Source organism: Sorex fumeus, unplaced genomic scaffold (assembly GCF_029834395.1).
Source record: "Sorex fumeus unplaced genomic scaffold, SorFum_2.1 ptg000018l, whole genome shotgun sequence".
Classification (NCBI taxonomy): Eukaryota; Metazoa; Chordata; class Mammalia; order Eulipotyphla; family Soricidae; genus Sorex; species Sorex fumeus.
Window position 1 is genome coordinate 23,433,423 of NW_026606075.1, and position 12,533 is coordinate 23,445,955.

The following is a 12,533-nucleotide window of genomic DNA, read 5'->3' on the forward strand; positions in this document are numbered from 1 at the left end:
TAATTAGATGTCGCACGGCTGCAAATGCGGCTGTGCATCTCCGGGAGCTGGGTTTTATAGTCTCTGGGTCTTGGCCGTTAGATGCAGGGAGGAAATAACTCTCATACTCAATACTGGTAGGAATGTCAACTGGTACAAGTCCTTCTGAAAATAATATGGGCATTCCTAAAAAAAATTTAGAAATTGAGCTTCCACTTGACCCAGCAAGAGAGAGAGAGAGAAAGAGAAAGTGCCTGTCAGAGGCAGTCTGGAAAAGGGGGGGTGGGGGGGTGGCTGGAGGGAAACTGGGGTCACTGGTGGTGGGAAATGGACACTAATGGAGGGGTGGGCGTTGGATCATTGTATGACTGAAACCCATTTATGAAGAGAGCTTTGTATCTCATGGTGACTCATTAAAAAAAACTAACTGATTTATTTAAAAAAGGAAATCTACTGTCTAATCTCGTTAGGAGAAAGAAAAACAGGGCAGGAATTTTCTGCAAAACAAATGTTTCACAGAGTTAGTGTAGATACAACTTAAAGTTTCTGCAAGTTATTTTAAATTTAAACATCTTAGAATCCTACTACCATGTTGACTGAGGTTCTGCATTTCTCGCTCTCGACGATCTAATTCTGCTGCTTTTCTTTCTAGTTCTTCCTGGCGCTTAAGAAGTTCAGCCTGAGCCAAGGCATGCTCCTAAACAGAAAATAGCAAGTTAGAAGTATAAAATACTGTAACTACGGTATATCCTATGCGAAGTTTTTTTTCAAATGCTTTCAAAATAATAGGAAATCACTGAAGATAAAAATTTCAAAAATTATTATGAAGACACTGGGCCCATTTTTATCTCATTTATATACAAGTCCTCAGTGGAAATGCTGAGGACATAAGGACAAGAAAAAAAATCTCTCAGTAACAGTGCTAAGGTAATTGGAATAACAAAATTAACAGAATCTATACACATGAAAAACAGAACAATTGAGGAAAACAGATGAGAGAAAACAAAATAAACTGTCTCTTAAGTGGGATAAACGGTAGTTAGGATACCCAAATGTGAAAAAGAAATGCAATACCTTATTTTCAGTAAGATAATGAGCAAAAAGAATATCTTAGTAATTTGGGGTTTCATAATTTTATTTGCTTTTAAATAATATCAGGCATCTATTCATCAATATTGTTCTTATATTCTCCCACCTCAAATTTCCTACCACTGTCTCTTGCTTAGCCAGAAAACTCTCTCTCAAAAAAAATGTACTTTTCTATTGCTGCTATTTTAATGGTATTGCACATTAAATAGTGAAACCAAAGGGGAAAAAAATCACAATATAAAGACCCGGATAACATATGAATTCAGCAATGCTAATAATGAGATACAGCAAATGCTATCAGGTAAAAAAGACTATTAGTGTTGATGAGCAGCTAGCTCAAATTCATGAGTAAAGTTAAAAAGTAACTAGGGGGGTGGGAGAGAGAGCTCAATGAACGAGAGCAAATGCTGTGCACAGAGGCAGCTGGGTTCAATCAATCTCCAGCAACATCTGGTTCCCCCACAAATTACATGAGTGACCCTTCATACAATTCACGCTATGGAAGAAGTGCAGCCCAAAAGACAAATTAAAATTTTATTTTTAGTGTTCTGGTTTTGGAAGCACACTCAGCAGTGCTTGGAGCCTACTCTTGGCGGTGTTCAGGGATCACTCCTGGAACTGCTCTGGGGACCATGTGTGGTGTCAGGAATCTAACCGGGGTCTGCCACATGCAGATAAGCACCTTAACCTCTGCAATGTCTCTCTGGCCTCCCCCAATTATTATTTTTTAAAATTAACAAATAAGAATTGTATGAAGAACTATTTTACTCTTAAAGCAAATATTATGAATATTGTCATTTCCTGTGTGAATTCACATGTGTAATATGCACTGACCTTTGCAATCTGTGTATAAGCTGGATGTTCCTCTGTTGGTTTCATTATTGCTGGCTGTGTGCTGGGTACATTAGGCATTTTCACATTGCCAGGTGGAGGCTAAAAAGATTTTAAAAAGAATAAATGACATGAACACAGGTATACAACTTCAACTTCTTTTAAGAGCTATAAACACCAATAAAAAATAAAATGCTAGAAACTGCTTTTCACCACCCGCCCCCCACCCCTTCCTTCAGTAGTCAAGTGTGTGGCGAAGAACCTCGTAAGCGCTCCTCTTTCTTCTACTTACTCATCTCGATTCCTCAATCTGCACAATACCTCTAGCACTACACCAAAAACATTCTCCTCCTCCAGGATACTACATATAACAAACAAAATCTTTTGTTTTCATTTCCTTTTGTTTTCATTTCCTTTTGTTTTTATTTCCTTTTCAAAAACTAGAAAGAGCCTTGAACTAAAAAATTCGCATCAAGTTAAACTGTCAATTCTCACTTAAGAAAGCTACATGCCAATGCCCTGGAAAGATTATGAGCACTCAGGAGATGGAGAAGTGGTAAAGTGATAGAGCATAGGCCATGAATGGGCAAGGCACTGACTGAGATGCGGGGGCCGGTGGCCCCGGGAGGACATCAGGTGCGACCTCACAGCAACAAACACTTTTTTTAAGGAAAGTAAACAGACAGCTCAAAGCAGAATTCTAAGAAAAGAGGCCCTAGGGAAAAAGAAAATAAAGTGCATAATTCCATCTTGTTAACCAAGATTAGCAGTACTGGAAAGTATCAAGATTTAAGAACAAATCAAGTAATTTTTACCAGTTCATTAAGGGAGAATTAAGTTACTACTGGTATCATGTATGCATACACAAAAGCAGACATCAAAAGGTCTGGGTAGAACTTTTAAAAAACTGTCTTTTTGAACTCTAAATGAAATAAGGCAGAAGTACACATATGCACAAACAGCCTGCTTTTCTTCTGCCTGTGCCAGAAAAATACCTGGAAGGTCTCAGCAAACTGCTATCAGAGGAATCTGTACTTCGCCTTTTCCCTTTTAAACACACTTCTATATCACTGCCTTCTCTTCTCAATATTCTATTTTTTTATTATATTTATTTATTTTTTAATAGTGAGGCACCATGAGGTACAGTTGTAGACTTACACATTTTTGTGCTTGGGTTTCGATTATACAATGATCAAACACCCATCCCTCCACCAGTGCGCATTTCCCACCACCACGGATCCCAGCATCCCCTCCCCCCCAGCCCCCAACCCACCCTGCCTCTGTGGCAGGGCATTTCCCTCTCTCTCCTTTTGAGTGCCATGGTCAGCAAAAGAGGCACTGAGTGGCAATCATGCTTGGTCAACAGTCTACCCTCAGCATGCTCTCCCATCGTGGGCGGATCCTCCCAACACCCTTTATTTGGTGTTCCCTTCTCTTTCTGAGCTCCCTTTTCCCCTAACATGTGTGGTTGTCCTCCGGGTCATTGAGTAAAATTCCTGGTACTAATCTCTGCCATACTTGGGTGTTAGTTTCCTATTTTGTTACTTTATGTTCCCCAGATGAACTGGCCCATATCCACAAGAACAAAAGCAACCGGTGCTGGCGCGGATGTGGTGAGAAAGGGACACTCCTTCACTGTTGGTGGGAATGCCGACTGGTTCAGCCCTTCTGGAAAACAGTATGGATGATTCTCAAAAAACTAGAAATTGAGCTCTCATTTGACCCAGCAATACCACTCCTGGGAATATATCCCAGAGAGGCAAAAAAGTATAGCCGAAGTGACATCTGCAATTGTCTGTTTATTGCAGCACTCTTTACAATAGCCAGAATCTGGAAAAAACCTGAGTGCCCGAGAACAGATGACTGGTTGAAGAAACTCTGGCACATTTACACAATGGAGTACTATGTAGCTGTTAGAAAAGACGAAGTCATGAAGTTTACATACAAGTGGTACTACATGGAAAGTATCATGTTAAGCGAAATGACTCAGAAAGAAAGGGATAAACATAGAAAGATTGCATTCAATATTCTATTTTTAAGCTAAAAAAATTTACTCTTTCAACCGGTTGTAAGAAGACAAAGAAAGGAAGCAGAGGGGGGGAGTGAGGAGAGGAGCTCAAAGCACAGACAGAAAAAGGAAAGACAGAGGGAGGAAGTGGGGGAAGAGGGCAAGAAAGCATGCCAGCAAGCAGCTATAATAAGAAACTCAAAAATCTGAAAAATCACCAAATCAGAAGACACCACTAATACAGAAAGAGCATAAAACCCTACACGATGCATGTTTGATCTCCAACAGAGGTGACAGTATGAAATAGTAAATAAGTATTAGCATGTGTCTATTTTTTTTTTTTAGGGAAAACCGATTACTCAAATTAAAACATTGAAGTAAATTTCCCATTAGACACTATATATAAAGTTAATAGCTTGCTTCCCATAATCACATATGGTCCCCCTACCATTGTGGCACAGAGCTAATAGTACTATAGTATTACACCTAAGCACTGCCAGGTGTAGTCAAAAAAAGTAAGTCTTACGGTAGGTTGATAATTTAGAAGCCAAAAATTAAAACACTACAAGGAAAACACACATGAAGATTTTTATGAATTCAGGGTATGTAAGAACTCCTCCACTGTAGTCTCTAGAAATCTTTGATTATGATGTACCTATAACTACATGAAATACAAAAGTGCTCAATAAGTATTTATTAAGGTTAAAAACATAAGAATCACACAAAATTCAAATTCGGTAATAGAGAAAAGTCAAGAACACACAAGGGTTGGGGGCTAGAGAGAGAGCACAGCAAGTAGGGCATTTGCCTTGCACATAGCCGACCCAGGTTCAATTCCCAGCATCTCATATGGTCCCCTAAACACTGCCAGGGGTACCTCCTGAGTGCAGAGCCAGGAAAAAAAAACACAAGGAAAAACTGGTTATAAAATTTACAACAAAATATATCCCAGAATACATGGCAGGCCATTATCATTTCACATAATACAGCCAGAGAAAATGAGCAGAAAATATGAATAAAGAATAAAAGAAACAAATTATCACTAAAGATAATGATTACAGAACGATCGAATCTAATCAGTAATCCAAGTGAAAAGCAATGACATACCACTTCATAATTACTGAAAACAAAAAGGGGAAATACTAAATAAAGCATATCCTCAAGAACAATTCATATGTTGGAACAGAAATGACTATCAATAAATGCTGCTAGGATACTTAAGCATCCATGGGGGTTGGGGGATCATATTTCTTTATCTTATTAGATTCCAAAAGAATTAAAACCAAATGTAAAAAAATTAACCAGATTTTGTATAGTATCTTTAGAATACAAGAATGTCCTAGTATGTGTATGTGTATATACATATATCCAAATATGTGTGTGTGTGTGTACACACACACACACACACACACACACACACACACACATTGATACATGTATCTGGGGATAAGATATTGAAATGCCATTCTAAACATTTAGGAGGCAAGGCAAAAGAAACCCCACAAAAGTGAAATATTTGACTAGATAAAAATTGAGAGCTCTGTGGATATAAAAGTTAAAAACCAAGATGATAAGACAAAGTCTCAATCAGTGGGGCCAGAGTGATAGAACAGCAGGCAGGGCCCTTGTCTTACAAGTGACTGGTTAAATCCTCAGTACACTAATGATCCCCCAAGCCCCTCCAGGAGCACCTAAACTCAGAGCCCTGAGCACCACTAGGTATGGTCTGGTCCACCTATAGGAAATAGGAAACCTAAACAGGAAATTACAAGCAAGGAAACTGGAACAGAAATCAAATGTTCCTCCAAAACAGAAGACCAGGTCCAGATGGTTTTACTATAGAGTTCCAGCAAAACTTCAAAGATAACCTACTGCCTACATATTCTTTTCAAGCTCTTCCCATGGAAGGGATCTCTTCCAAGCAGTTTTTTTTGGGGGGGGAAAGGTAGGGGAGTTGGGGCCCTACCTGGTGATGCTCAGGGACTATTCCTGACTCTGTACTCAGTAATTACTCCTGACAGTGCCAGGGATCTGAATGGGCCACATGCAATGCAAATGCCCTACTCTCTGTACTATATCGCTCTAGCCCCCCAAACATTTTTCTTTAAAGAACAAAATTATTCTGATACCAGAATCAGAGAGATATCACAAAAAAGAAGAGTAATCTACATACCACTATCCCTAAAGAACAGTGAAAGCAAAGATCCTCAACAGAATTTTAACAAAATTCAACACATTAAAATGTTAGTATATGAATCAAAGAGATCAAAGGGCTGAACACATGCTTTGCATGTAAGAGGCTCAGAGTTGATCCCTAGCACTACATGCATCTCAGGAAGTAACTATCCACCACGGAAGCGCAGAACCAGAAGTAGTATGAGTAGTCATTGAACACTGTTTGATGAGGTCCAAAACACAAAGGTCCAAAAATTAAGAAATAAAAGGATCACACAGCATAACCATGTGGAACTCACATCAAGGAAGCAAAAACTGTTGAACATGCCACGAACATTAACAAAAACAACAAAATACAACATTCTTATTACCATAAATGTAGAGATTACTTTCGACAATATATAATACCTATTCATCTTTTCTTGGCCTATTGGCTAAGATCAAGTGTAGTACCTATTCATGATTTAAAAAATGTTTAATGCTCAATAAAATGGGGATTGAAGAAACATCTCAGAATAAAGGTCATATACAAGAAACCCATAGTCAATATCATGCTTAGCAGTAAAAAACTCAAAAGTTTTTCTTCTTTTTTATTTTTGAGGCGGGTCACACAGAGCAGTGCTCAGGGCTTACTCTTAGCTCTACACTCAGGGTTCACTCCTGGCAGTCCCATATGTGGTCTGGATTGAACCCAAATTAGTCACACATTCAAGACAAGTGCTGTACCCGCTGTACTAATGCTCTGACTTGAAAGCTTGTCTTCTAAGATCAGATATAAGACAAATATATAATTTCCACCACTATTGTTCAACATAGTTATGAAAATTTCAGCCATAATTTGACCAAAAATAAATAAGACGTTCCAAACTGGAAAAGAAGTACTAAATTTATCACTATTTTCAGATGATATACTCAGAAAACCCTAAAGACACCAACAAAAATTATTTCAAGCCAATAGGGAAATACAGTAAAGTGAGAGGTGAAAAAACTGTTGCATTTTCTACAACTGAATTAGAAAAAAGAAATAGTCAATCACTTTTATCACTATATAAAAAAGAACTGTCATGCCCAATTCAATCAGCTTAGTCAATGACTGAATAAATAGCAGTACTCCTACATTAAAAAAAAAAAGAAAAAGAAAAGGAACTCAGTACCTAGAAATCAACTTAATAAAGAACATGGATGACTTATACAGCCAATGCAATTATTCAAGACACTATATACTAATATGCCATACTATACATATATATCACACAGAAGATGCAATTTCTATCAAAATCCCAATGATATTCTTTGAGGAACTAGAACAAATATTACTGAAATCTCCACAAAATTCGCAAACTGGCAGGTTATTGAATGTAACCTGCCCACACGGCAGAGTCTGGCAAACTCCCCGTGGGGTACCCAATATGCCAAATGCCAGTAACAATGATGGGTCTCATTCTCCTAACCCTGAAAAAGCTTTGAATCTCAGGGCTAGGACGAAGGAGACATTACTGGGGCCTGCTCGAGACAATTGACGAACAACAGGATGGTCGTGATCGTGATTGTGATCCACAAAATTACAGAAAACCCTAAAAGCCAAAACAATTTTCAGAAAAAAGGTTGGAGGCATTGCATTCCCTGGACTTAATCTACACTACAAAGTGGTAATTTTTTTTAAACTATGGTATAGGAATAAAGGCACACATAGGCCAACAGAATAGAACTGAGAGTCCAGAAATAAATTCTCATATGCATGAGCACTTAATTTATAACAAAGGATCCAACTACATAAAATGAGAAAAGGAATTATCTTCAACGACTGATGCTGGGAAAATTGGACGGCTACCACATGGAGAAAAAATGAAATTAAGTTCACTGTCTCATGTTATGCACTAAAGGTAATTCAAAATGGATTGAAAACTTAGATGTCAGACTTGAAACATTGAAAAATAAATAAATTAAGCAAATCAATTCCATGACAGCGGCTTCAGTGGTGGCTTCAGAAATTCAACTTCACTGGTAAGGAAAGCAGAAGCAAAACTAAAGACATGAAATTACATAAAACTAAAAGCTCTTAACCAGCTATTCCATTGAAACCAAAGACGTCCTAGTAAATGAGAGACAATAGTCACACATCAGATATCTGACAAAAGACTAATATCCAAGATCTATACAGAATTCACAAAATTCAACAATAAAACACAACTATTCAACAATGGTGGAGAAAAGCTGAACAAACAAATCTCCAACGAAAGCATACAGATGACCAAGAGGCATGTGTAAAAATGCATCTTATCAGGGAAATTCAAATCAAAAATGGCAACATGACAATACCACATATCAAGGAGAATGGCCTGTTATCAAAAAAGTCAGAAATAATAAGTGATGGTGGGATGTGAAGAAAAAGGAAATTTGTTCACTTTTGGTGAATCTATATAAACTGGACCAGCCTATGGAAGAGTTTAGAGATTTCTCAAAATTATTTGAAAATAGAACTGTCATTTGATCTAGAAATTCCACTCCTAGGTATCTATTCAAAGAACATGAAAACACTAATTCGAAACATACATGCATACTTAGACTCATTGCATTGTTATAAAAATAGTCAAAATCGGGGAAAAAACCAAGTGCCCAACAATAAATGATGAATAAAGAATTTATGGTAAAAAAATAACATATGCAATGCAGGGCAAGAGTGACAGACAGTACAGTGAATTGAGAGTTTACCTTGCACACGGCTAATCCAGTTCAATCCCTAGCACCCCAAATGGTCCCCCAAATCTGCCAGGAATAATCCCTGAGCATCATCAAATGTAGCCCTCCCCCAAAAAATGCTAAAAAATAATCCCTGGACATGAAAAATAAAGACTGTTACTTAGCTGTAAGAAAAGAAGAAATCTGAGCTTGAAGAAATAGTAGGGTACTTGTCTTACTGACCTGGGTTCAATCCCCAACACTGCATACAGTCCCGCTGAGCAACTATGATCCCAAAAGAAAGAGCCAGGAGTGATCCTGGACACAGAGTCAGGAGTAAGCCCTGAGCACTGCCAGGTGTGGCCCCCAAACAAAAAACAACAAAAGATGAAATGTAATCTTTTGCTATAATGTGGATAGAACAGAAGTCAGGCTAAGTGAAACAAGTCAGAAGAAGACAAATACATAGGATTTCACACACGTATAGTTTACAAAGAAAAAAAGCAAGGCAGGAAATAAAAGGGAATAGGACAGGTCTACTGAAACAAATCTCAGACTCTGAGCAGTGAGAAGCAGAATGTGGGCTAAAGTGTCATTCAGATTAAGGCTTCTGAGGCTTTACTCACTCCTGAGAAAGAAAACAGGAAAAAGCACTGCCAGAAAGGGCTCCAGTTCATCATCATGTGGTGAAATTTTTTTTTATGCTTTTTTGGGTCATACCCGGCGATGCTCAGGGGTTACTCCTGGCTCATGCACTCAGGAATTGCTCCTGGCGGTGCTCAGGGGACCATACGGGATGCTGGGAATCGAACCCGGGTCGGCCATGTGGGCTGCGTGCAAGGCAAATGCCTTACTTGCTGTGCTATCGCTCCAGCCCCTATGTGGTGAATTTTAAACCAATATTTGGTTGTTACACATTCAGAAACCTTTCACTACCGCCAAATTTGAGACCTTCACATTCAGTTATGTGACTCCACATGGGGTCACAATCCAGTGTAAGAAGCCAGGCAGCAGACTCTGGTGGAGTGATACTAGCACTTTAAGTGGTGGGCCCCGTATATATTCACAATGTGTCCCTAAAACAAGCATTCAAAACATTCATTGTACGTCAATAAAAATAATTTTAAAATATCAACCTCTTCAGAAAGTAAAAAATATACATTTCATCTATTTTTTAGAGCACTATTAGCATAAGATTGCCATCCCTTTTTGGAAAAATGTAATAGAACAGGTATTTTCAAACACATACTGGGAGCATAAACTAATTCTATAGTAATCCTAGAACACAATTTGAAGCACAGGATGAAATGTAATCTTTTGCTATAATCTTCTGCCAGGAAAAGCCTGGCAAGCTACCCGTGACATATCTGACATGCCAAAAATCGTAAAAAGTCTCACAATGGAGATGTTACTAGTGCCCGCTCGAGCAAATGGATGAACAACGGGAGGACAGTGACAGTGTAAGAACCATAGAAATATTTATACGCTATAACCAATATACACCCAGTAAATATAATAATATAGGGCTAGAGAAATAGTATGAAGGTCCAGGTACTTGCCCTGCATATGGCAACCCTGGTTGGAGCACTGGCACTGCACAAACAATGACAGGAGCCCCAGAGCACTGCTGGGTGTGGTCCAAAACTTCCTCCCCCAAAATTATAATATGTCAAGATAAACATAACTCTGTGTATTCCATGGATGCTCACTCCAATTTACAATAGCATTAACATTCAAAGGAATCCAAATATTTAAAAGAAAAATAACAGATCTGTTGTTTCAATCCAACCTTTTGAAAGCATATTATGTAGCTATTTATAAAAGTTTGGAAAGAATATTTAACAAAATAAGGGAAGTCTTTACCAATTATAAATGATAAAAGCAAACTATTAATACAAATACATATACAGTATAATCAGTTTTAAATTTTAAAATACAATTTAAATATACCAAAATGTTAACAGTGATTATACTTACAACAATGGAATTTAAACTTTTAGTATGTTTATCTTCACTATAACCATATTACCAAGATAATTTTGAATTCTGTCCAAATGCCTACTCCTTCCATTTCAATGTATTATATTAACAGAAAATATTAAGCTACTCAATCCTGGGCTGGAGCGATAGCACAGCGGGTAGGGCGTTCGCCTTACAAGCGGCCAACATGGCCGACCCGAGTTCGATTCCTCCGCCCCTCTCGGAGAGCCCGGCAAGCTACCGAGAGTATTCGATATGCCAGACACAGTAACAACAAAGTCTCCAATGGAGACGTTACTGGGCCCGCTCGAGCAAATCGACGATCAATGGGAGGGCCTTTACCTTTGCCTTTACTCAATCCTAATTGCCCTTCAACTAGAATACCAAGGGCCTATGGTCTCAGTCGCTAATAAGTAGCAACATGAAAACAATAGCAAAATTAGTTTGGCATCACATTTCATGAAAAACAGATGAAATTACCCAAGAATTCACCCAGCTGAAACCATGCTATAAATACTTCACTGCTTTAAATAAATTATTAAGTACATTAGTATAGATAAGAATTAATGCTGAGTTAGACCTAAGTAATCTGATACACATGAGCAGTTGTAGTTTGCCTATAGAACACCAAACATGAGAGATGCTGGGGATACAGAAATCTCTACTAACAATAATAATCTGAGAGCTTTTACCATAACAGTGTTTTTAAAATTGCTGACATTAGCTAGAGCCTAACTCTGGAAACTAGTATTTTCTCTAGTCACAACATACTTGAGCACATCACGTACAGATTTTAACATAATTGTTAATGATCTATGTCATGATGGCTTTTAATTCTTTTACAATTTTGCATTTCTGCACATGAGTAAAAAAGATAAAACAATCTACTCAAGATTTCCATTTCTAGCAACATATCTGTAGAGATCCCATAATCTGTAATACCTAAAAGTTCTGGATCAAGTTTAAGTGAGCTGACAGGAAATTCTGGGAAACCATAAAGTAGGAAAATTGCATATTTTCCTAACAACAAGGGCCTTGTTTCCGAGTCATTCACAAAACCATCATTTTAATTTGCTAGAGACCAAGCGTCAGACCTGATGCAACATCAAATCAAGTAAAGATCTCCACATGCGAGATCATTTCCAACCTAAGGTTTCCCTGCATAGCCAGGACTTCCTAAAAGCACCGTCCTGGGTGAATAAGCAGGGGCCAGAGAGAGAATATAGGGAGTAGGATGCTTGCCTTGCAAGCAGCCAACCTGGGTTCGACCCTCAAAATATACTGTCCTCTGAGTCCTGCCAGGAATGATCTCTGAGCACAGAGCCAGGAGAAAATGCTGAGCACTGTCTGGCAAGATTCCTAATATAAAAACAAAAAAAAAAAAAAGGGAAAAGGCGGGGCAGGGTGGGGTGGGTGGGGGAACAGCTTCACAGAAATTTCTGCTTCACCCTAACTCTGCACTAAGAAAAAGATAAAGGGAAATCTACCATGAGAGTTCCTAATTATAACCCTAACAACTTGCAGAGATGGGGCCAGAATTCACATACTACCACAAAGACAGCAACAACAAAAAAAATAACCTCCCTATCAAAGGATCCCAAGTTGGCAAAGAACTCAGCTCTCTCGTTATTTCTCTAAAATAAACAAATGGTCAATTGATGCATGAAAGAAAGAGTTCAGGGGCTGGAGCGACAGCATAGCAGATAGGGCGTTTGCCTTGCACATCGTCGACCCGGGTTCGATTCCCAACATCCCTGAGCACCGCCAGGAGTGATTCCTGAGTGCAGAGCCA

General features: G+C 38.5%; 1 protein-coding gene and 1 pseudogene across 1 annotated transcript in view; one reads left to right on the forward strand and one right to left on the reverse strand.

The window, feature by feature from the left end:
• Positions 1-12,533, reverse strand: part of SCAMP1 (secretory carrier membrane protein 1) — a 94,594-nt gene that overhangs the window by 48,953 nt on the left and 33,108 nt on the right. The window contains exons 3-4 of the mRNA XM_056112525.1: positions 1,903-2,001; positions 568-676 (exon numbers count right to left, since the gene is read on the reverse strand). Of these exons, the coding sequence (XP_055968500.1) occupies positions 568-676; positions 1,903-2,001 (208 nt within the window). The remainder of the gene's footprint in view (positions 1-567; positions 677-1,902; positions 2,002-12,533) is intronic.
• Positions 6,497-6,593, forward strand: LOC130021899 (uncharacterized; annotated as a pseudogene).